A 26,868-nucleotide genomic window follows, 5' to 3' on the forward strand; every position below is an offset into this window, starting at 1 on the left:
TTTTTTAAAGAAGTCTCTTATGCTCATCAAGGCTGCATCTATTTGATCAAAAATACAGAAAAAAAAAACAAAAAACACTAACAGAACTCATCATAAACAATATAAAATAATGGTTTCTATTTTAATATCCTTTAAAATATAATTTATTTCTGCGATGCAAAGCTGAATTTCCATCAGCCATTACTCTAATAAAGTGTCACATGATCTTTCAGAACTCCTTCTAATATGCTGATTTATTATTAGAATTATTAATGCTGTTCAAAAGAACAGCATTTATTCAAAATATAAATATTTTCTAACAATATAAATCTTTGCTGTCACTTCTTAACAATTGAACACATCCTTGCTGAATAAGTTTTAATTTCTTTCAAAAAAATACAAATTTACTGACCCCAAACGTTTGAACCGTAGTGTATATTGTTAGAAAAGATTTCTATTTTAAATAAATTCTCTTCTTTTTAACTTTTTTTTCATCAAAGAATCTTAAAAAAAAGTATCACAGGTTCCAAAAAAATATTAAGCAGCACAGATAATAAATCAGCATATTAGAATGATTTCTGAGGATCATGTGACACTGAAGACTGGAGTAATGATGCTGAAAATTCAGCTTTGCATCACAGGAATAAATTAGATTTTAATGTATATTAAAATAATAATAAAAAAAACGTTATTTTACATAATAATAATAAGAATATTATTAAATCTCCTGTAAAAAACATAAGAAAATCGTTCTGATCCCAAACTTTTGAACGGTAGTGTACACATATATATTTATAACATTTCCAGATTGCAATTTTTTTATCTAAGCAATATAGATGCATCATAACAGAAACGTCACTTACTTTATGTAAGAATACATCGTGCCATAACACCTGTTCAGGACTTATCACACTTAACAGATCGTGACCACTCAAAGTAAATAAAAAAAGTACAGCGTACATGTGATTTCCTTGACATATATTTTCTATCTGTATTTGAAAATATTTCTAGAGATTTAAAATGCGACATAAAACAAGAAGGATGGAGGATGTGTGAAGCAGGAAGTGTGACTGGGGAACGCTAAAAATGTTTTCTGAACTTTCTGCAAAATAATTGACAGATCTTTTTAGTTCTCAAGACTGCTAAATAATCATAGGCATGAGACCCGACCACAGTAAACATCGGTTTCATTAATTTTCACTCTTTAACAGTACAATGCATCTTCAGAGCTCAATAACATTTAGGACTGAGACTCAGAAGACGTGATGCTCAGCAGAACGCTGTCTGGTGACCCACGCGTGGTTTCTGTCTAAAGGGTCTGGCAGATTCTGAACAGTGTCCTACATTTATACATCAGCAGAGAGTTGTGCGAGAGCGGATGGGTTGACTGGGAGTTTACTACTGTTTCGCTATGTCGCCTTTCTTTAAAATAATCTGCCGCTGCCACGGAGCCAGCTTGGTTTCATCATAGCCTAGCATTCGTAGTCGCTCCAGCTCCGACTTCTTCTCATTCTCCTTTTCCATTCGCCGTTGTTCCTCCTCTTTTCTGCTCGGACGAGGAGAAAAAAGAAAAAGAGAATAAGGTACATTCACATGACATAATGCACATTAATACAACCAAAATGTAAGAAATAGAAACTACTTCTACAGCTATCACTAGTACTGCTAGTGTCTTACCTTTTCTGTTCCCTGTCCATCCAGGAGTGGATAAAAGAAATAGAGGATTACATATATAGATTTATGTACATGTTTAAATGCTTGTACATTTGCCTAAAAGTTACTACAACAATTTAAAAAACACTACAACAAAAATACTTTACAGTTTTACTTACATCTGATCACTTTGGTATTATAATCCATACAAGACATTGAGAGTAAAAGACAGAAAATTCACAGATTTGCATGAAAGGAACTTAAGGCATACCAAAGACAGTCATAACTATCTTGATCATTAGAGTAGTTATAAATAAAGCTATTACGCTTTGATATTTGTAATATGAATGTAAAAAATAAACAACAACTTTATTTTAAAGTTTATGGTTCTTCAAAGAAAAACACTAAACAAAAAAAAAAAAAAAAACTAGAGTGTATAGAAAACAGTAAAAGCTTGAGGTTTGAAAGAGGTTTACAAACAGTAAACAGAAAAACACAGGAGACGGTAAGACGCAAACAGAGAGACCCAAACGAGAGCTGGCTTTCACTTACTTCTCTTCTTCCATCTTCTTCTTCATGATATCTCTCCTCCAGGCAGGCAATGAAGCCAGACGGGCCGCCTCTTCTTCAGCCTGTCACACACAGAGAACAAAGACAAACGGCTGCTGATCAGATCAGAACGGTTTTTAAGTTCATAGATCTTCATTTAGACACCCTGAAGATCATTTTGATATCACACGCTAAATGCGTGCTGCACATATTCACAATATAGCAAAGCCACTACTAAATTTACTTAAGTGCAGTTTTTATTTTTGGGCAACTGAAACTTCACAAACGTACTGACACCCTACCTTTTGAACAATCTCTTGGTTATCATGCCACCAAAACACTAGAACATATTCCTTAAATGTACACAAAAAGACAGGTAGTGTGTGCACACAGTGTGAAAGGGATCTTCTTCCTCCATTCAGATGGTAACTATAGCCGTCTTCAGCTTCTCATTTCCCCTCCGAGCGGATCGATTACCTCGACTGCTACTGTGAAGCCACCATCATTGGTAACAGCCAGAGTATCTATGCAAACTAATCTGTGTCTTAATATTTCATTATTCCCCTGGGAATTATATGCCAAGAAAAAAAAAATAAAAATAAAAAAAAAAAATAAATATATATATATATTATATAATATATATATATAATATAATATATAATATATATATATATAAATGCTTGACAGATCCTTTAAAGAAAGTTTAGAGGATGCAGCTGTGAATGATGAAAGGTAATTTCTTGCCACATAACAATCAGATCAAACAATTAGGTGTTCTTCCATCAATGCTTCCATTAATAATGTATAATATTGCTTCCCTTTACAATGTTGGACAATGACGTCAGATTTTGTCTAATAATTTGAAAAATGGAAATGACATTCTGTATCAGTTCAGGTAAAGAAAGCCTGTTCATAAAGAAGACTTTACAGAATCTATTGAAGAAAAAGGCAATCCATCGCTGTAGAGTTACTGAGTTGAAAGAAAAATAAAAAAAAAAAAAAAAAACAAAAACTAAAGTTAAACTCCACCCCAAAACCAAAATTAAAACATTATCAACATACACCCATCCCCATGTCGTTCCAAACCCATAAAAACTTTGTTCGTCTTCGGAACACAATTTAAGATATTTTGGATGAAAACCGGGAGGCTTGAGACTGTCCAATAGACTGCCAAGTAACTTACACTCTCAAGGTCCAGGAAAGTATGAACAGCATCGTCAGAACAGTCCATCTGCCATCAGTGATTCAACCGTAACGTTATGAAGCGACGAGAATACTTTTTGTATGTGAAGAAAACAAAAATAACGACTTTATTCAACAATTTGTCTCCTCTGTATCTCTCCGCATCACCGTAGCGGCATTTTAGAGAATATACACTCTTCTGTGTCTGCTGTTCCAAAAGGATACATTTTCTACGTGTATTTACTCTTTGATATGAATGAAAACAGCGCATCCCTGTGGCGTGATTGACACAGAAGAGCATAAGCTGCTTGTGTTCAGCTCATATTCTCCAAAATGGTGCTACAGTGATGCGGAGAGACACAGAGTAGACAAATTGTTGAATAAAGTTGTTATTTTTGATTTCTTTGCGTACAAAAAGTGTTCTCGTCGTTTCATAACGTTACGGTTGAACCACTGATGGCAGATAGACTGTTCTGAAGATGCTGTTCATACTTTTCTGGACCTTGAGAGTGTATTTTACTTGGCAGTCTATGTCTATTTCATCCAAAATATCTTAAATTGTGTTCCGAAGACAAACAAAGTTTTTACGGTTTGGGAACGACATGGGGGTAAGTGATTAATGACAAAATTTTCATTGTGGGGTGGAGTATCCCTTTAAGAAAGACACTGCCAGAGATATAAATCTACACATACAGAGAAATATAATGGTAAATATCCTGAACATATTTCACTTAGAATCAAAATAATTTATATTTTGCAAAAGGTCAATAAACTCTATTTTTCAGGCCATTATACATCGTTACATTATTATTATTTATTTTTTTATGATAGGTTCCCCTAAAACTGTCATTATGTATCCAGATCCAGTTTATTGGTAATTTCCATTAGACTCTTACTACTGAAACATGTCTGGAAACAACAACAACAACAACAACAACAACAACAACAACAACAATAATAATAATAATAAAATAATAATAAAAGCATAAGGGTAAGGTTAAAAAAACTTAATTTTGGTTGTGGAAATACAAACAAAAAAATTTAATTTTGGTTGTGGAAATATGACCAGAAATATGGATCTGTGGGATTAACTCATTTGAATGTCTATGATATAACTGGAGAGCTGTCACCAAAAACATCTACTTTAACCTCAAACAACGCATACTACAGAACAAAGTACATGTTTTTTTTTACATGGTTCTTTAAATGCTTTCATGTGCTTGTGAAGTTGAAATCACACTACTGTCTGACTACTGCCCTGCCATCTTAAGGAAATGGCAGCTAAATGCCCTCTAAAACACAGCTTGAGCTTGACTCCAAAAATAGCTGTGATGTCATAGTTAACTCTCTAATTCTTATTGAACTTTTTAGCTTATTAAGTGCAAGGAAGCTGAACTTAAAGTTCATTATTTGTAGAGCAAGAATTACTGTTATAAGCAATACTAATAAGTCATTAAGTAAACACTGGCCTTTTAAATATTTGTTCTTAAAAAGAACAATCATTTTATTAATATTATAATAGGAAATCACAAACGAAATTATTTAGACTGATTTAATCTTGTAAATATTTCTCAAAAAAAAAAAAAAAGCAAACCATCAAACTGACACTTCACATATGGCTAGACAGATGAAACTGTAACAGCTGAACAATATAAATGTCAATGTTAGGTGTAAAAAAAAAAAAAAAAAAAAAAAACTCTTATGAATACCAATGGCAATAAAAACCTTTAAAAACAACATTGCCAAAAACAACTGCAAATAAAAGACAACCAAACTGAAAGATAAACAAAACGTCAAGAATTCACATCCACAAATACATCATGCTTGAATGAAAAGTTAAAATTCAGAAACTAAGTGTGTGTTCTTAAATAACTCAAAACACAGCAAGGACATGTTTCCTCTTATCCTAAACAATGATTCTGATATTTTCCAAATAATTAGGCAACATGCTTAGGGATGTGCCCGAATAGCGAATCCATATTCAGAAAGGCATGGAAAACGAATAATGTGTTCTACAGAGCCACTAAAGGGACATGGTTAGACAGCTGCTAGCAGTAAGTAGTGTGGTAAGTAGTGCTGCTCCGTAGTAGAGTAGGCTACATTTGAATGTGAATATTGAAAGTGAAAGTAAAAAGCAAACGTGCATTCATAAGTGATCTCAATGTTCTGCATATTAATAATGGCTTCCTGATGCCCACAATTTATATACAGGATAATTACCCAACGATATAATTGTGAGAGAAAGCACTGAAATATATTTTTCTCGTATATATCACGTATTTAATCCCTTTATGTGTGCTGTAGTACACGTCATTACCTTTCTGAATACCGGATTCGGGTACATCCCTAAGCAGATACAATTGTAAGTCATACAAATAATAGTTGACAATAGCTGAAAGTTACACAAGTCAAATGGCTTTTTTAAAATAAATGAATCAGAAAGAATTCAATCAATAAAAAAAATTATAATTTCAAAAATGATAAGAATACTTTCAAGCTCTTTGAACAGATGGATATGACTGTTCGAATGAATTAGCACGCCTAATGCCTGTGTGAATCTTTTGATTGTTTAAATCTTTAAAAGTTGATGTTCTGCTAAAACAGACTGTATATTTTCTGTCACTTCACCTTGTAAGATAAAGTGCTATAATTTTTTATGATATTTCTATGTATTTATTGTTTTATCTGCATGATAGCAATTTACAAAATACATTTCACACCACTGCTTACAGCTGTTCGTAGGCTTTTATTTGCATGTGCATCTCTAAAGCTCTTCATGGCTATTAAACAAATAAGAGTAGCCAAATATTTCATTCTGTATGATGCTATGAACTTAGATTTCAAAACGAATAGAGCTCAACATTTGATCGCTTCTTTTGACAATCAAGATGCTTCTAGAAGTAAACTGCCTCCCTGATCTGCTGAACGCAAGCATTTATTCTGTGTCTCCTGATCATTTTGCGTTTCTTCCTTCAAATAATCTGACCTGATAAATCAGATGTCAAACATCTCAGCTTCCTTCTCTTTCCAAAAGGCAAAGCTTCGATCAATGTATCTAATAATTTCCTCATTGCTAAACTCTTTAAGCTCATAGATAAGCTTGATGGAGTCCTCATTGGGCTCCTCTTTAATATTTGCCGGGCCCTGTTTGTTCACAGTATGAATGCATGGGGCTTCTGTCTTGGGGCTTTCAGCTGCTTGTGTTACTATGTTTTCTGACTGTGGTGCATCCTGTGCTGCAACGTCATCATGTGATACTTGAACATCACTACTACTCTTCTGTATTTCTGTATTGTGTATAATAGTTTCAGCTGAGTTCTCAGAAGTGCCCTGTTGGGTGGCCTTTGTAGAGTCATCTGAAGTTGGCCCTGGGTGTTCATTAGGGACTTCAGGTGGTGAAATACTTGTGAGACTTGCATCAGCTGGAGCCTCTTGCGATATGTTCACAGATGCCTGCAGAATCTCCGGAGGCAGAATGAGCTCAGCTGCTTCCAGCAGCCCGCCACCCTCCACAGAGTCACCGAAATACTTCACCTTGATATCTTCGAAGCCATCCGACCAATCACGTTTCCCGCTCTCAATGCTCTCCATGACCTCTCGGTGGAACTGGCGGATCACTTCCCACGGATGACTGCCCAGTCTGTCAAACATCTCGTAGCAAAGCAAGTGGCGAAACTTCCGTTCAGTACGCGACATATTCATCTCCAGAAGCTGGAAGTAGCCTAGCATGAAAAGGTCAAGGGTTAGACTCTCATATTGAACTGGAGATCCATTGATGTGGGGAAGGAAGTGCTCGGGCCAGTAGATCATCTGAGCTCGACTCAGTCTGCGGATTTGTCGGGTGGGCACCTGGCTCATAATGGTCCTCCAATGGCCAAGAAGATTTCCCACCACCTGTCTCTGTTTCATGAAATACAGCAGCTGGTCATCCTCCATTTGCATGGTGGCATCTGGCTTAGCTAGGTTGTGATAATATAGGGAATGGGAGTCATTCTCCTCGACACTCAGAGTCTTCCCTCTTCCTGAGCACTTGTAGGATTCAGTCATCGTGTACTTTCTCCAGTGCTCTAGGAATAGAAACACAATCCTCTCCTTTCGCATCTCAATGCACTCCTGGACGTAGCTCAGGTCTGTCTGCACCTCTAGACTGCGGGTGAGATGCTCTGGGGTTAGTGGATTTGTGGGGTGGTCATATTGCTCCGGTGCAGATGGTCCAGGCCCAGTGTATGTCAAAGATGCATAGGACTGTGTTATAGGTTCTTCATTCACCAAAGGTAAATTCAAATCTTGATCTATTGGTGACCCATCTCCAGCTTGCGAGTGGCTCTCACTTAGAGAGAACAGCAACTCGTCCTCCAGGATGGGCTCTGAGGGGTAGCTGCATTCACTTACCGCTGGCAAGGACCTTGTGCGTTTGTATATGCAGTTTGTTTTGTTGTCCTCGTACTTTGACTGGCTATGTATTTCGTAATTGGCTTTCAGGTTCTTCACAGACACGCCACACTGCTTAATCTCCTTCTCCACCTCCTCTCGAGTGGAGAATGATTGCGATCGGCCAATGCTCCCAGAATTTGAGATCCCTGTCTGGCCCTTTCCACTCTTCAGGCCTTCATACGTATATCCCTCATTGATCAGTTCCAGAATGTCGATCTCCTTTCCGCCCAAAGTGGCGAGCAGAATGGCCATGCTTTTGAGCAGCGTGGAGATCTTGCTGCACCAGGCAGGCAGGTCTTCTGCTTGCCCATGAACCTGTTTGGGGTTGACAGAGAAGTGGTCTTGGTTCAAGGCTGCAGACACAGGTAGGAGTTGCTTCAACTCTTGCTCCAGCTGCTCCAGCTCTTTCTCCACCTCTGTCACTTTGTGCATGACCTGGAGGTTCTCGATCTGCTTCTCAATGCGGATGAGGTCATCCTCTGTCATGAGTTCTCCAAATGGACCCAGTATAGCATTGTGCACGTGTGAATAATGCCAGTCTTGGGCTTGATAGTATCCACTGGCAGCAAACTAAAGTAGGTTCAGAGGAGGATATAGAAGGGAACAAAAACAGAGGTGGGGTGCTCTTCAGCCTGTGGATCCAGTGCGTTACATACACGCATTTAAAGCCTCTTCACCCCAAACGTTTTAAACTTTACATGAATTTAGTGGTGTGATGATACTGCCTTGTTTTGACTGAGTTGCCTTTACTTGCAAAAGAAGCTTCAGGTAAAAAAAAAAAAAAACTGAGTATGGAAAGACAGCTCATTTGTCTTAGAAATGTATTGTCTGAGTTTTTGTTAGGGTCTATTAAATATATTAAAATACTTTGGGTAACTTCAAAATGATTGCCTATGGTCACAATCAGTGACATGCTAGTGAATATTATAAACAATAATTTCAATGCAATCCTCAGTTCATAAAAAAGGAACAATAACTAAAAATTTCAGTAAAACAAAAAATAAAGGTACAAAAGCTGTCACTGGGGTGGTACCTTTTCAAAAGGTAAAATTTTGTTCCTATTAGGTTCTAATATGTACACTTTAAGTACTAATATGCCTTTAAGGTACCAAAATGGACCCTTTAGGTATAAAAAATGTACTTTTTGAAAAGGTACCACCCCAGTTACAGCTTTTGTACCTTTATTTCTGAGAGTGTATGTAGTAGGCATCGGGCCAATGGGTTTAAAAGTTCATATTTTTGTAAAAGCACTCGACTTTCTCATTAAAAATGGTTGCTACTTCAGCCATAAAGCTATACAGAGTTACAAGTTACCAGCCGAATATTTTTGGATGGAGTATGCATAACTCAGCTCCATGTAAACACTTTTTGTTTTTGAGTTGATATATGATGTCACTTTTTTATAAGTGTTTTTACAGTACATTCCCAATCAGTTTTTCAAACTGAGGACAGTGCTAAATGTATTTATTGTAAATTCCACAGCCTGCCACAGATGCTGTCCATATAGACATTCATTTGAAAATTACCCAGAAGTTTCCTATAAATGTGAAATTCATGTGTACTTTATCTGTCAATTATAATTGACTTGACTATATGCACCTGATCTAAAACAAAAAACAAAAACAAAAAAAAAAAAAATACTGAGAAACTTTCAGGACGTTAACAAGATGACGGTATAAGATTATATGAAGGTGTAAGATTAAAAATAAAGCGCTTAATTAGTGGAATGAGCAAGACGACCAACTGCACTTCATGCTGTAAGCTCCAGTTGCAGTGTGAAGGGGCTTTGCATCACACCACTGAATCCCCATGTAAAAACTTAGAGCTGTCGTGCACCATCGCCAGTAAGCCACATTCAACTAATACTTCCTTAGTAAATGTCAAACACACTTAGGCTTGTCTTGAGATGGTCACAACAGCCCCAAATTAAACACTGCATCACTCAACACAGAGTATAGGAAAAGCCAACCAAATGTCACACTGCAAAACATTCACTTGAAACCCTACCTAAGATGACACCCAGACCAAAACTGAAGATTGAGCTTTATTTTTAGCTTTTAGATCGAGTCTTTCTTTACCATAAACTGAAAACCTGAAAACTGAGCAGTAATATTAAACTCTTAAAGGCCTAGTTTTACAAATCAGAGCCAACTGTAACATGTGATTGTTTTAGCAGCTATTTGACTTTGCAGTCAAGTACATACCAGAGGGATACACGAATATATGTTCACAATAAATAAACATAAAGTAGCCAGTAAAAGTGATTTAATAATGCCATCTAAGGCGAGAGTGAGTAATCTGGCCCAATTTACTGGTGCATGCTGTCATATCAAAAACAATGTTCCCTAGACAAAATATATACAACTATACTACTCACACAATATTAGTGAGTCATTGACAAATGATATCTCATCCAAACACTAATTCTCCATCCTTGCATCTATTAACAACAAATTTCTAAGATTTATGTGCTGACAATTTCTGCTAATCTGAACATGTATTTATGAAAAAATTCAGAGTTGCATAAATGTCTGCTCATTCACACAACACTGCTTTATACAATTTCCCATTCATGGAGAAGTGACAGATCACACACATCGCTTTTCCAATTAGCAGATCTTGCATATAGTTTTCAAAAGAAGTTGGTTTGATGCATATGGACTATAATGTATTGCAATAATCAGTTTTGGGGGTTACGCATTACACAATTTCCGGCAATATTATATATTATATATGAACTGACTTAACTGACTGTTTTCTATTGTCCTTTTGCATTATCAGCACACGTTTTTTTCTGTTAAACACTGTAAAGCTGCTTTGAAACACACTTTATTGCATAAAGTGCTATATAAATAAAAGTGACTAAAAGAAGTGTGTACACTCAAAACTCACCATGCAGACACCCACTGCTCCGCTATCCTCCATGTAGACAGATCAAACCTCAATTTCACAGCTACAATTTACATTTGAAATCATGAGCAGTTTTAAAATCTAAAGAGGTGATACTATAGCTCACACTTCTAGGACTACAGGAGGATAGTGCTGATGTCAGAAGCTGAGAAAATGCACTCATTTCCATTTAATGGCAAAAGTTACATTGTTAGAGTTAATTTTTATAAACACCACACACAACATTTAACAAACAATTTGAGATTGGCTATGTTCAGAAGGGAATACTATCTTAAATATGGTAATTTTGTATTCTAAAATTAAATATTATATAACACGTCATAACTTGTTATAGAAGCCCAGTCAAATAAGGCAAGACATTTTCAAGCACCTTATATTAATGTAATTCATCACAATTGAAATGGAAAGTCAAGTGAGGTGCATTCTGTGTATAAAGACAATTTGCATACTGTGCACAGAATATATCTACTGCAGATACAGTAGTACGTTAGTATGCTATTCTGAACATAGCGATTATTTAACATGCTTAAGGACCCCAGAAATGCCTTCACAGTTTTCTCTCCTGTGTTGATGGATATCCTACTGAAACTCCTACTGAGTTTATCCCATGTTTAAAATAATAGCCAATACTATATAGTTTACAAAACATCCCGAAAAAAATCCACAGCTTGTAAAGTTAACAAAAGAATGAAGACTCTATCAGAATGAATAAATATACCAGCAGCTTTCTTTGTAACCAATTAATGGTTGGTAAAGCATATGGAAAATCAATGCAACCAAAGACCATTCACATTTTCGATTAGAGAACACAAATCACTATTAACTAGTTACTTATTAGCATGCACATTACTAGGATACTAGCTGTTTATCAGTAATTATAAAGTACATTAATGTATCACAATATTCTAGATCCCTTAACCCTACCCAATACCTAAAGGAATTTATTCAGGAAAGGGTTATTAAGGAAAACTCTTAATAGTGAATATGTGTTCCCTAATCTAAAGTGTTACCAGACACACAGACGAACTATGATGAAAGACTATTTTTGTGCGTGCATATACATTTTGTCAGCTCTTAGGAATATACTAGCATATAAATGACCTTAAACAGATGGATTGATTCCGTGGGGTCTTTAAGTATGTTATGAAGCTGTGATTTGAAAGCTTTTGTTAAAGTGACTAAATGTTGAAATCTGGATAAGAGATGCACTGCCTCAGCTTCTGTTTAAACCTCCCAACTGTTTCACTGCTCACCTTTCTCTTGTTCTCTTCCTCCTCCTGCATCTTCACTTGTAGTTTCCTCACCATCACCTGTCTCTTCCACTCTGGGATAGGTCGGCCCTGCTCATCATGTGTGGGCACCAGACTCTCAACATCCACCACGCTGGACTTGCCCTGGACAGCAGGAGTATTTCCATTGACGGCAGTTGTGAGCTTCTCACTGCTCTGTGAGGTGGAGTGGTTCTGGGGCGAGCCACCGCTGGTCGTGGGAGTGGGTGGTGTGGGTGGACAGACAGGCGGTGGAGATTGTGGCTTTGCAGATTGGGTGTTGTTGGGCTGGGGTTTTGGCAGAGGCTCTGGCGGCGATGACGGACGTTCCCCCTTAATATGTGAAAACAGTCAATCAGAATAGAATGTTCCAGAAGAAAATATAGATATGGTCACAGCTGGCTTGAAAAAAATAAAAATAAAACACTCTTCAATGGCTCTTCTTAGCATCTAAAGATCAGCAAATAATTCTCATCTTCTAAAGAATCAGGTTCACTTGCAATGAGGATAAACATTATCTGTGTCGATTAATGTGTCTTTGGCTGTATAAATGTCATTGTTTTTTACAATAAACAATCTTGTGAAGTTTGCTATTGGTCTCCAGTGCAAATCTAGTTGAGAACCTCTGCTCTACTTATCAAGAACCTTGATTCTTTTTGCCATTATAGTATGATTGTGTTCATAGTGTTCTGGAATTTATTCAAAATTGCTAATAATAAATATCAATTATGTCTATCAAACTCATAATTACAAGTTTGCCATTCAGAATATAAAAACTCTGATTTATCCCACTGTGATGTCATAGATTTAAACTTATCTGGTGCTCTTTATTAGGCCTTCAATATAGAGAACATAGATGAGAATAATTATCATAAACAGAGACATTTTGTACTTATGATACTTGCAGTTGCTACTCACCATAAAATTTAGAAGAAAAAAAATAGTTTGACTCTTTGTTAAACAAAAATAATTTACATAAGCAACCACAGAACTTTCAGAGTTCTTGCCTTATTTATTTCTTGAAATTATGCTCTTCTGTCATTTCCTCAATTATGTAACTTTAATAAATTGTGCTATTGTATTTCAGCAGCACCAATAACCGAATTACACAATCCTCACACTGGACTGCCTGAATTATCCTGCACAATGGATTTCACTGAGCTGCACTCTTATAATGCTCCAAACTGCAGCTCTAAAATCTTAAACTAATTTTGTTTAGGAATTATTTCATCATGTTTTTTTTGTGGCTTATTGTTATATATTGTTATATATGACATTTCTAATAATCAAAGACTGCATGTAGACAACCGCTATAACTCATTTCATGAGACAAAATACTTTTAATTTATGAGATTTACCATTAGAAATTTACATAAAGCTCAAAACAAGCTCATAAGTTAAACATTACAATAATAACAATGTTCTTTACAGACTTCAGAAAATTCACCCTCATACGTTAAGGCACTCCAAGAAATGTTTTCTCATCATAGGTAAGAACTAAATTTGTGAAAGTAAGGGAGCGTGACCTACATTGTCCGCCGCTGTGCCGCTGTTAGAGAAGACGGTCGTGTAGCCTTTACTTTGAGGGGTTGGCTTCAGTTTTGGCCCAGCTTTAATTTCGGCCAGAAGCTCAGAATTATCTCCAGTGGGGGACATCATGTTGAAGGATTTATTGCCTGAGATAAAGACAGAGGGAAACTGAGCCAGGATGGATGGATGCATGAAGAGAAAGAGAGAGACACACCGGACAGGCTTCTCCCCTAAATATTTAATTCAATGCATTTAAACAAATGTCTAAAGCAGTCAGTAACTCATTTGATGGTACTAAATAGTTACTAATGAAATGAATCCACTCACTGGATGAAGTATAAAAAATAAGGAAGACTAAGGTAAAGGTCAATCTGAGAACACATGAACAAAGGAAAAAGAACAGGCCTTTGTTGAAGTTTCATCCATCAAAATGATTTTAAATCTACAACATATTTGATTGCTCTGACCACTGCTATGTATAGAACAATACAATAATATTTCTAATTCTTTACAGCAAATTTGGTGAATTTGACCAAAAGGATGATATTGGCTGGCAAATGAGGACAAATTGGATTTTATGATTTTATGACTTGTGATGTGAAAATATGGAACTTATTCAATTAAAGATTGTTATATAACATAATCTACTTGACCAAAAGTGGCCTCTGCTCTTTACGTTTTAGTGTAATAATACATTACAGTGCCAGGAAACAAAGGGTTGCTGCACCCAGAGTCTAATAACAATCTCTAAACAATCCATTTTGCTGCTTTAACATGATTTTATCCACTTTATATTTACAAATGTATGCAAATTCAATAAAAACACTTAAATTAAGGTGTAAAAAGTGACTCACGTGTAACCACAATTTGTAATCCACCAAAAGACTTTCTAAATATAAATGATTACTGATAGCTACAGGTATAAATACAGCATAAATCTACCCTGCAGAAAACCCCTCAAAAAATAAATATATGAATTAAAAAATAAATACATAAAATATATATATATATTTTTAATTTTTTAAATGTGTAACTACTCAATCTTTTAACATAATGCCTTTTCTTCTTCAGTGTATGGACTGAAATAAACTATATAACAATATTATATGAAATAATAAAAGAAATCTACATCACCTGTTGTTTTTGATTTAAATCTCCAGAGTGTCCCGTAACAGATGTGCTATTGTTTTGTCATAGCTGTGGTCATGAAAATGTCTTCTCAGACTGAGAGAAGCCGTTTAGATCTACAACCCCCTGATTCAAACTATCCTCTCCTCCCGCAAGAACAAAAACCACCGCGTTTGCTTACTGCCGGTGGAAGTCTGAACGGATCAGCAGTAATCAACTCTGACAAGAGACGGCTGCCAAATTGGAGCTGACCTCACGTCCTCTCCTCACTCTCACTGACCCTCCTCCGATCAGCTGCCTCCAGCTCCAGCTCTCCAACTCACAGCCAGGTGAGTGGATTAACAGAGTCTCACACATCACGCTGAGTGACACATGAACGGCAAGCGACAGTCCCGAAAACGTATTCTTTCTGCTAATGTTTTGTTCATACGATGCTTATAAATCCCTTCATATCCTACAAATGACCATGCAAACACATTCCCTGCCTCTTAGCTACTTAAAACTGGTCTAGTCCTGATCAGCTTATAGTGCAAAAAACCTTAGCAAACAAGATCAGCCAAGAAAAACTTTAAGTTGGCTTGAACAAGCCTAGTTAGAAAGTTTTAAAAAGTTAAAAGCTTGCAGTCTGAAAGTTTTCAGTTTGTAAAATAAAATTAAAAATAAAATTAAATATAAAATCAAATAAATAAACAAAACAATAAAAAAAATATTATAAAAACATTTTTATAACAATTAGCAAGTTGCTAGCAACTTAGCATGTGGCTAGCACAATTAGCATGTTATTAACATTTTTTAACATGATTAGCATTTTACTAGCATGTTTCTAACATGGTTTACATATTACTAGCATGATTAGCAAGTTACTATCATGTTTCTAGCATGATTAGCATGTTACTAGCATGTTGTTAACATAATTAACAAGTTACTAACATGTTGCTAGCATGATTCTAGCATTATTAGCATGTTACTAGCATGGTGTTAACATTTTGTTAGTATGATTAACAAGTTACTATCATGTTTCTAGCATGATTAACGTGTTACTAGCATGACGTTAACTTGATTAGCAAGTTACTAGTATGCTGTTGTCATGATTAGCATGTTCCATGTTGCTAGCATTTTTCTAGTATGATTACCAAGTTACTAGCATTTGTTAGCATGATTTTAGCATGATTAGCAAGTCGCTAGCATGTTTCTAGCATGATTAGCATGTTACTAGCATTTGTTAGCATGATTTTAGTATGATTAGCAAGTCGCTAGAATGTTTCTAGCATGATTGCCATGTTACTAGCATGATGCTACCATGTTTCTAACATGTTTATAAAGAAGAAGAAGAAGAAGAAGAAAAAGAAGAAGAAGAAGTTTAAATCGGATTTCAGTAAGTTGGCTTTTTCAAGCCAACTTAATAACAAAATGCAACTAACCACATACAATAGCAAAACTATTGCTCATCAACTTTAACTTTAAAGGATGTGTGTGCATTATTTTGGAACAAATGAACTGTAACTTGGTAGAAACTAGTCAAATTAGACAGACGCTGACATGGATAGGTGGTGTTACATGCCCTAATCATCAAACAACATTAGCAAAGCAAGAAAATATGACCCAGATTACAAACATACAATTTTGCAACTCGTCAGAATGAAGTAAAAAAAAAAAAAATTTGAGAACCAACAATGTTCATATTTGTGAATCACGTCATTTCAATAAATTGATTCAAATCTGAAGAATCTAAAGATTTCTGCATATCTGACATCACTCAAAATGTTAACGTATATTAAAATGTTTTATCGAAAAATATATGTTGGCAAATGTTGCTGGTAATTACTGTGCAGTGTTTTATTGATGCATACAAATGCAACTGACTGTATATCATTCTTCCTTGTGTTCATTTAGCCATTTCAGAGGAAATAAACAAAGAAAGAAAACCATCATGTTTTGCCCAACATTACCTATTACTAGTTAAACAAAATCACCATAGCTTAGTACAAACACACTATACGTTACCTTCAACCTTGACTTGGCAAGTCCTCATTTATGACTTTTAGCTAAACATCACTTTAATACAACTTAAACAAAGGCAATCAGAACTTGTGACTGAATATGAGCAGAAAAAAGAGGATCAGGATGTTCACAATAGCTGTGCATGGTGAGGAATGATGTGGCGTAGGTTGAAGGTGCTGTGTTGACGGCAGGGCAGGTCAGTAAGGCCGCCCTCTGTTTATACACCTTTATACTCATTCATTACAGCATGACTCGATATGCAGACTAATGTCAAAACATGGCACTTTAATAGATTGCTAGTAAACTTAACAGTTTCATCAAAATTGTAAATGGTTTTAATTGGACAGGGATTTTTATGGGGATGAGTCAACATGACATCTAAATTCACCATATTTACTTAATCTTATTGTACATGATTCATTAATGCATTATATTTGAGAAAATTATCTTCATAAACTTTCATCAAAATATAATAACGTTCTTTGTGTCTGCGTGCATTACTTTTAAAAAAGTAACTTTCACCAGCACTGTCAGAAATACATCAGTAAAATGGTCTCTGAATGTCATTTCATGTTGACTTCATTGTATTTGTGGTAAAGTGGTTTAGGCCACAAAAACATCCTCACTCGTCACACAATTTCATCAAAGTATCTATGCTCTATAAACAATCACAGCTGATGTGCCAGAGTCCCCGCAGCATCTGGGAATTCTGTGGGCTGATCGCAAAGGGATCACAGAAAAATCGCGCTGGGTGCTGTAGTTTCTTTGGCTATCTGAAGTAAGGAGAAAGTTCATGGTAATATTGAAAATTATAGATTTGATTTAGCTTGTGATCCAGTAGCCAAATAAACAACACACTCAATGCTCTCGATGAAGGGAAATGTAGAATAAGAATAATTTGAGTAAAGAATGAGACACACACACATATGGTACACACATAATGAGGCTGGGGAAAATACTTACTTGTCCTCTGCCGGAGTGTTTCTGGAGCAGGGGTGACAGAGGGAGACAATTGCGTAGAGGAGAGATCCCCTTCTTTAGAGCCAATGCATCATGAAAAGAGAAGAACAGGGAAAGCCGGAAAATGTCCATGCAAAGCAGAGCCAGAGAGAGAGACAGATGTTCAGTGAGACAGGTGTGGTGAAGACAGATGCATGAGAGGATGACAAATACAGGAAGGAAAGAAAGGAGATGAACAAACAAAAAAACCAAACACAATGAAACACAATATTGTTTTGGCAACCTGTGCATCTTTTTACTACATACAACCATGTTGTTGTGCCTTTTTTTATTTTTAAACTTGTGGTCATAGAGGATCTATAGGTAACTCAAAGTCATAGACTTGTTCTGACAATATATAAAAATACATGAAAACTATATATATAAAGGTTAAAACTGGACAACAGTTCTAAGTTCATTATTTGGTTGCTAGGTATTTGTTATGTGGTTGCCAAGGTGTTCTGAGTTCTTTTTTTTATGTGTAGGATATTCTAGGTCGTTGCTAGGTAGATGCTCTGGGATACTGGATAGTTGTTAGAGTGTTGCTAGTTCCCTTTCAGTCGGTCACTCTCGATGTCACGTCGGTGACAAATTGGGATCTTGCTTCGAGAGACCAATCTACTTCAAGTGTAAACTAAACGAGCAAATGCAAATTGGCATGCAGTTATTGCATCCAGCTGCAGCTGATCACAGCGTGAGCATAAAAAGGCAGCGGGTGCAATGCATACCAACTTTTCGCTTCTGAGCCGAGTGACATTGTTCTGCTCCTGACTACTCTACTGAGAGAAAAAGATTGAACGAGTTCAGCACTCTCTTTTGAGAGCTCTTCTTGTTGGCAGTACGACTCTTCAGCGGTGGTGGTTCCCTGGTCGAGTGGGTTGCACACATCAGGCTGCACTACCCCCTGTTTGTGCTGCAGGCGGCCATCTCCCCTGTGCACTTTAGCACACTAAAAGAGATTTTTCTCAAGAAGAGCATTTACGGGTGTGTCTTTTTAGAGATGATGTTGCATGGCATCCAAGTTACACCAGCCTGTCACCAAACCTTCACCCCGTGGTCAGATCTTACATTTCTCCTGGCAAAGGGGCCCTAGAACAGGTCTCCAGGCATGCCGTGGTTTACACGGATGCCTCCACCACCAGCTGGGTGGCCACGCACAATGGGCACGCAGTGTCGGGGCTTTGAACGGGCCTCCATCTGCACTGGCATATCAATTGCCTAGAGTTGTTAGCAGTGCGCCTTTCCTTGAACCATCTCAAAGGGCGCTTATGAGGCAAGCACGTGTTGGTCCGAACAGACAACACAGCGACCGTTACGTACATCAACCAACAAGGTGGTCTGCACTCCCCGGAGATGCTTTATCAGGGTTGTGCTTTCCTTTTTGCAGCAAGGGCTGGAACGATGGCTGTCTCCCTCCACCCTTCAAGTCTATGTCGTTGCAATCACTGCTAACCATGACCCTGTGGAAGGAAGTCAGTAGGTAAGTATGACCTGGTCATCAGGTTCCTTAGGGTGGTTAGAAGGTTAAATCCTCCCCGGGCCCCCTCCATATCCTCTTGGGACCTGTATTTAGAGCTTAAAACACTACAACAAGGCCCATTTGAGCCTTTTTAACCTAGTTGAGCTGAGGTTTCTTTCATTAAAAACTCTGCTCCTGCTTGCACTGGCCTCCATCAAGAGGGTAGAGGACCTGCATGCATTTTCGGTCGACGATTCATGCCTAGAGTTTGGGCTGGCTGACTCCCAGGTAATCTTGAGATATGAGCCCAAGGTTCCCACTACTCCCTTCGGGGATCAGGTGGTGAACCTGCAAGCGCTGCCCCCGGAGGAGGCAGACCCAGCCCTAGCTTTGCTCTGTCCTGTCTGAGCCTTGAGATGATACGTAGACCGAACACAAAGCTTTAGGACCTCAGACCAGGTCTTTGTCTGTTACGGAGGCCGGCAGAAGGGGTAGGCCATCTCTAAACAGAGGATGGCCCACTAGATTGTGGATGCCATCACCCTGGCTTATCAGGCACAGGGTGTGCCCTGCCTGTTCAGGTTGCAAGCTCACTCTACTAGAAGTGATGCATCCTCCTGGGCGCTGGCTCGTGGCACCTCGCTGACAGATATTTGTAGAGCTGTGGGCTGGGTGACCCCCAACACGTTCACTAGATTCTATAGCCTTCGTGTGAAGCTGGTATCCTCCTGTGTTCTCACCTCAAACAGGAAGAAGCACTGAGAGGCCCTGGATTCATTTCGGGCTTGCTAAAACCGCTTCAGAGAATCTGTATCGTAGACCCTGTCAAGCTCATCCATCCCCTCGGCAGCCAGATGTGGCGGAGCGTCTGGCGCCAGGCCCTCACTCGATGAATCCATGAGAACCGGTAGAGGGCTGGGTTCCATATGTAGAGACCTAAGTAGATCCCATATGTGTAAAGTCCACGGTATAGCCTCCGAGCCCGTGTTTCCTCTGCAGACCTCTGCCATTTCCAAGAGGTTTACAATCACCTCCAATTTTCCATATGCACCTAAACGGATGTTCATATGTGTATTTGCCTCCAAAACCTCCTTTGGGAAGGATGGAGCTTCCACAGCATCCTTGTTCCGAGTGGAACGGGTATGTTTTCCCAGTGTTATCCAATCTCACTGACTGGGTAGTGCCACGACAACGGTGAATGGTCTTCCTGTTGCAAACCCCGGAATGCACAAAAAGGGGTGCAGGCGGCTCGCACAAGGCACTGGAAGTGGCACCATCCATGGCACTTTGGTAGAGGATCCAATTCGTCGGTCACCGATGTGACGTTGAGAGTGACTGACTGAAAGGGAACGTTTCGGTTATGTATGTAACCCTCGATCCCTGATGGAGGGAACGGAGATGTCATGTCCCATCGCCATGGCTGCTGTACCACTGCTGAGCTCGTTTAGTTTACACTCAAAGTAGATTGGTCTCTTGAAGCGAGATGTGACGCCTCCATTCCCTCCTTCAAGAAACGAAGGTTACATACGTAACCGAGACGGTGATTGCTATGGTGTTACAATGAAATTGCTAAGTGGTTGCAAGAATGGCTGCTAGCAGGTTGCTATGTGTTTGCTTACTGGCTAGGGATGGGCGTATCAATCCTGAAGTATCGATATATCGTTATTGAAGCGAGTATTGAAAGTATCAATACTCAAATAAAAAAATACCGATACTCAGGGTTTTTTTTTAACTAGTGATTTTGTTTATTTAACAAAAAAAATTGATGCATACAATACGCAAGATCGCAAATGTATAGTAAACAACAACTTACAGAATTCCGTTTTGCTATGTCAGAAAGAAAATAGAACAAACAGCAGAACCGCTGCATCTCCAAAGTGTTTTGTTCCTCAGGGTTACACGGACCAGTAAATGATTCAAAGTAGTCGTTTGCAAAGTTAAATGAATCAGCTTTTTAAAAAGAATTGGTTGATTCAACTCAATCATTAAGACAGTCACTTGGGTTGTAGTTTCATATTTAAATAAAAGTAGCTTATTTTATATTTTTAATATTTCTACATTAAAATGAAATATTTAAACTTAACATTTATGCACAATCCATCTATAAATTTTGTTGATAGTGACTTAATTTGATTTTTAATAGTCAGCATGTCTTTTTATTTGATTGAATTTATTGATTAAATAAGAACCTGACATAAGAGGACACAGATATAACAATAACTTTTATAATACTAATAAGCCAACATCTGTTTTTTTTTTTGCTCAAAGTTATTTCAGTGTTTTGATTTCTAAACTGAGAGAACACATCCTGTTTATTATATTATAATGAATATTTAATATTACATTTAAATTATGACTATAGCCTAGACATGTTGCATATTAATCGTACTGTTTATAAACCTCAAAGCATGTTTGTTCATTTTGTGTTACTCCATAATGATGTTCTATTTGAGGGCATTTGTAGTGTAGGTATAGGGCCCAAACATAACCTCAAGCCCAGGGGCCCCCGCCTGCCTAAGTCCTGCCCTGCCTGTAGTGTATAAAAAATATTAATAGTGAAATGATGCTTGTCAGCAAACAGCACTTACTAGATCTATTTTATCATCTTAGCTGTCCTAAATATGATGGATGAATTAAGAAATTCATGATTTCATGATTGAGTACCTTAAATGAAATGGCAATTTTTGCAACAGAAAAAGGCAATCAGGTGACCAGCTAGAGAGTTTTGGACTTTGTGTCTGTGCATTCACTGCTCATGTTTTCTCTTTCAAGGGGGCCACAACAGATGCAAATTGATGGTGTAATTCCACAGTCAGCGAGTCAGTATAAAGTGCTACCTTTCCCTGACATAACACTGAATTGTTCAACACATCACGGATATTGTTTTGTCCCGAAGACATGTCAAGTTTCCCTTGGAGGAAGAACAATTAAGTAAATGGTACAACACTAAACCCGATTCAAAGTAACAATAGCCCATGCACATTAATTCGTAAACAGACTTTGGAATGAGTGGGCCACCAGATCTCATGTGAACAGACTGGAACTTCGTAAGATTTAACTTGTGGCTCTTTCTAAGCTTGTGCTTGCGGAGAGCACTCCGTGATATTGAGAGTTGGACTTAACATGGACATGTCTTCTGATATCCACAACATCTGCTTTAAATAAATGGTGTAGGATTGCAGACTAAACAGCATGAATATTTTATATCGGATGTTAGATTGGTTGCACATTCACCCATGACTGAAAATCCAAGCAAATACTGATACGTAAACCGAAGTTTGACACCAAAGCACACATACCAGTCATGCTAATTTTCATATTAATTACTTAAACACTTTAGATTAATGGTGTTTCTTAATGGAGATGTTCAGAGAACATCGGTGGAAGCAACATTTTTGAAAGGGGGGCACTGAGGTGTTCTTGTGCTGAAACTTGCACAAGAAAATGGTCTGCAATGTCCTAACACTAATATATATTATAAATACAATATAAAAAAAATACACCACCATTCAAAAGGGGGTCAGTAAGATTTTTAAATGGTTTTGAAAGAAATCTCTTCTACTCAGCAAGGCTGCATTTATTTGCTCAAACATACAGTAAAAACAGCAAATCTACCATTTCTATTTTAATATATTTAAACATGTATTTTGCCTGTCATACTAAAGCTCCATTACTCCAGCTCTCTCTCTCTCTCTCTCTCTCTCTCTCTCTCTCTCTCTCTCTCTCTCTCTCTATCTCTCTCTCTCTCTCTCGCTCTCTCTCTCTCTCTCTCTATATATATATATATAGATAGAAATGTATTCCTGTGATGCAAGGCTGAATTTTCAGCATCATTACTCCAGGCTTCAGTGTCACAGGATTCTTCAGAAATCATTCTAATTTGCTGCTCAAGAAACATTTCTGATTTTTATCAATATTGAAAATAGTTTTTGCTGCATAATATGTTTTATGAAACTATGATATACTTTGAGATGAATGTTCTTTTCAAAGTTCTATTCATTAAAGTGTTTTGAAAAAAAATCACAAAAACATTAGGCAGCAGAAATAGTTTTCAACACTGATAATAAGAACCATTATTAATAATAACTGAGCACCGATAGTAATTGGCTAGTTGCACAAGATGGCATCGCTAAGTTTCGGTTATGATTATTTCGCATTTACTGTAACAGGAAACTTTCACAAAAAACTTGGCTAGATAGATACAATGTTTTTCAAATTAAACGGGATAGTAGTATATCAAAGACAAGAGAGAACTTCCTCATTATGTTATTGCGTTCCTCTGTGTGCTTCATCAAGATACAGCGTCAGTGGTTAGTCAAAATCCAAGGGGATCTCTTTATTCAAACACAAACCACTCAAATGTGCAATACTGTACATTTTCGAAGAGCTGAATTTTGACCTGCATTATGGACTCATATTAACTTTATTTGGTCACCTTATTTATAACTGTATCTGTATAATTTAACATAATTATTGTAGGTTTGCATTTTTAAAAGAACCGTGTTTGTGTTTTTATGAATTAATATTTATCTGGTTTGTGCAAATGAATTTAAGAGCATCTGTTGCATGAATCATAATTATCTGTCTGGTGTATAAGCAGCTCAAACAGTAATTTTTTACGAAAAGCTTGCATTAATTAAATAAAATAAAACCTTTAAATTAGAATATCAGGGATATCCTTTTAGAGCCTGTGTTGTCATTTGAAAATATGTTTGGACTGAACTGGAAATACTCAACCCACTCTCCCCTATGCAATTATAAGTCGTTTAAATCTCATGCAATTACTGTAACAGCTCCTATAAACCTCTACATTGTGGTAATATACTGCCTTCCTGAGCCAATTCCAGCCACCTTCCTAGAGGAGCTTGGATGGGCTGCTGTCCTCATTCCCGGAGGATGGCAGTCCACTTTTAGTCTTTGGTGACTTCAACATTCATCTGGACAAGCCTTATGCTACAGACCAAACTCAGGGCAGCAGAGATAAATGGCACAAATCAAACGATCCGTCAGACCTGAAAATGTATCAGTCTTTGCTTTTATTTTTCTCTGCTTAAGTCCATACTGCCAAATCTTCATACTTCCACAACAAGATCAATGGCACTCCAGACACACGTAATCTATTCAAAACATTCAATTCTCTCCTCTGTCCACCTCCACCACCTCCCACCACTTCTATAACAGCTGATGATTTCGCCACATTCTTCACAGACAAAACCAGAACAATCAGTAGTCAATTCTCAGCCCCCCACACACAGGACCTCAAACCAACCACACCCACTGCTAAAACTCCCATCTTCTCCTTCTGTCCCCTCACTGAGGCAGAAGTGTCAAAACTTCTCCTCTCAAGCCATCCTACAACATGCCTTCTAGACCAAATCCCCTCACACATTCTCCAAGCAATCTCTCCTACACTCTTACCAGGACGCACACACATCTCTCCTCACAGGCACCTTCCCCACTGCATTCAAGCAGGCTCGGGTAACCCCAATGCTCATAAAACCTACATTAATCACTTCACTTACAGACAGCTACAGACCTGTCTCTCTCTTTCCATTCATAGCAAAAACCCTTGAATGAGTTGTTTTCAACCAGGTATCATTGTTTCTTTCAAAGAACAACGAACTGGACGCTTATCAGTCAGGTTTCAGGAGTAGCCATTCAACTGAGACTGCGCTACTGTCAGTCAGTGAAGCCTTGCGGATTGCAAAAGCTGATTCCAAATAATCAGTTCTTATCCTGCTGTATCTATTTGCTGCTTTTGACACTGTGGATCAATAGATCCTCCTGTCTGCCCTCTCATCACTGGGCATCACAGGGATTACACTTCGGTGGTTTCAATCCTATCTCACTGGTAGAACTTTCAGGGAGGGGAGGTATCCAAAGCACATCAACTGGTCACTGGGGTTCCTCAGGGATCAGTTCTTGGACCCCTCCTCTTCTCCATATACACTACATCGCTGGGTCCCATCATACAGGCACATGGCTTCTCCTACCATTGCTATGCTGATGACACACAGCTCTATCTCTCATTTCAATCAGATGATCCAACAGTAGCTGCATGAATCTCAGGCTGCCTGGCGAACATCTTGGCATGGATGGAAGAATATCAACCTGGCAAAGTCTGAGCTTCTTGTCTTCCCTGCCACTACAACTCAATATCATAATATCACCATCCAGCTAGGTTATTCTAACAATTACCCCATCAACTTCGGTCAGAAATCTTGGTGTAATCTTTGATGACCAACTGACCTTCAAAGACCACATTGCTAAGACTGATCGATCATGCAGGTTTGCATTGCACAACATCAGTAAGATCAGGCCCTTTCTAACGGAGCATGCTGCACAACTTCTTGTCCAGACCCTTGTCATTTCTAGGCTGGACTACTGCAATCCTCTTCTGGCTGGACTTCCATCCAGAACAATCAAACCCTTTACAAATGATTCAGAATGCAGTGGCACGACTGGTCTTCCACGAGCCCAAAAGAGCCCATGTTACACCTCTCTTTATCTCCTTGCACTGGCTACCAGTTGAGGCTCGCATCAAGTTCAAGACATTGATGCTTGCAAATAGAACAGCTACAGGCTTGGCACCCGCCTACTTCCACTCACTATTACGAATCTACATCCCCTCCAGAAGTCTGAGATCTGCTAGTGAGCGACGCCTCATGGTACCATCACAGAGAGGCTCAAAATCACTTTACAGAACATTCTTGTTCACCATTCCTGGCTGGTGGAATGATCTTCCCACCCCTATCCGGAATGCTGAATCCCTGACAATTTTCAAGTGACAGCTGAAAACTCATCTATTTCAACGCTACTTAACTTCATCCTAAATTTAAAAAAAAACAAAATAAAAAACAAAAACTTTATCTTTCTCTTTATTTATTCCTTCTCTTTCTAGCTTGTACTTATTTGGACAATGCCTAAAACTTGGTATTACAAGCACTTCCTGTGTCTGTTTGCCTCTTTAAGAAGAATCGCTTTATGTATTCCCCAATTTACACAAAAAAGTCCATGTAATACAAACATTTTTGAAAAATAATATATTTATTGATGAGTAAAGATGCAATATAATGTTTACTTGTTTTTATAGGCCACATAGTCTAAAGTTATATTTTTATTGTTTTGAAATGTTTTATTTTAAAACTTAAGTTATTTAGCCTATGTATTTACAATAATTTGTACATTTACATAAATAATTGCTAAGGGGAAAAGATCATGTGTATTTGTGTATTTCATTCATTCATTCTCCTCTGCCTGACCCAAACATACGACACATTTCAACTGCCACTGGCTAAATTAACATATATAGTATAGTAATGATAGCTCTTAATTGTATTTTAAGTGATATTATAAATCCTGTAAACATATATAAAAGGTAATATTCAAGTTCCTCCGGCTCTCTGCACTGGCATTTAGAAAAACCAGAAGTATGTTTACCCACACTCACTGATCAGAAATCCAACAAGGAGGCCACATGCAACTAGCCATTTGATCAGAATTGAGCAGCAAATCAATATATTAGAATGATTTCTGGAGGATCATGTAACATTGAAGACTGTGGCAATGATGCTGAAAATTCAGCAATAAAATACATTTTACAATATATATTAAGTTAGAAACTAGTTATTTTAAATTGTTATATTTCACAATTACTGTTATTACTGTACTGTAAGAATTTTTTTTTTTTCAAAAACATAAACAAATATATCTTAATTATCTCAAATATTTGACCGGTAATGCATTGTGTGTACTCTTTCATTGCTGTGACATAAC

The 26,868-nt window shown here is 37.5% G+C and overlaps 2 protein-coding genes across 6 annotated transcripts in view; both read right to left on the minus strand.

The window, feature by feature from the left end:
• Positions 1-709: 709 nt before the first annotated feature.
• Positions 710-26,868, minus strand: part of LOC109058305 (espin-like) — a 71,032-nt gene continuing 44,873 nt past the window's right edge. For 2 of the 5 annotated variants that reach the window (XM_042762904.1, XM_042762903.1), the window contains exons 10-16: positions 17,598-17,669; positions 13,506-13,651; positions 11,961-12,308; positions 2,185-2,264; positions 1,812-1,820; positions 1,657-1,668; positions 710-1,525 (exon numbers count right to left, since the gene is read on the minus strand). In XM_042762904.1, coding sequence (XP_042618838.1) covers positions 1,378-1,525; positions 1,657-1,668; positions 1,812-1,820; positions 2,185-2,264; positions 11,961-12,308; positions 13,506-13,651; positions 17,598-17,669 — 815 coding nt within the window. In that variant the 3' untranslated portion in view covers positions 710-1,377. The remainder of the gene's footprint in view (positions 1,526-1,656; positions 1,669-1,811; positions 1,821-2,184; positions 2,265-11,960; positions 12,309-13,505; positions 13,652-17,597; positions 17,670-26,868) is intronic. The other 3 variants (XM_042762906.1, XM_042762905.1, XM_042762907.1) reach the window with 3 other exon arrangements.
• On the minus strand, positions 6,111-8,526 carry LOC122145968 (espin-like protein). The gene has a single exon (XM_042762908.1). It carries the CDS (start codon positions 8,281-8,283, stop codon positions 6,358-6,360), a length of 1,926 nt encoding a protein of 641 aa, XP_042618842.1. The 5' UTR covers positions 8,284-8,526; the 3' UTR covers positions 6,111-6,357.

The sequence above is a fragment of the Cyprinus carpio genome, chromosome A8, assembly GCF_018340385.1.
Source record: "Cyprinus carpio isolate SPL01 chromosome A8, ASM1834038v1, whole genome shotgun sequence".
Classification (NCBI taxonomy): Eukaryota; Metazoa; Chordata; class Actinopteri; order Cypriniformes; family Cyprinidae; genus Cyprinus; species Cyprinus carpio.

Coding starts and splice junctions, on each gene's coding strand:
- LOC122145968 (XM_042762908.1), bottom strand. CDS start 8,283: ATGACAGAGGATGACCTCATCCGCATTGAGAAGCAGATCGAGAACCTC.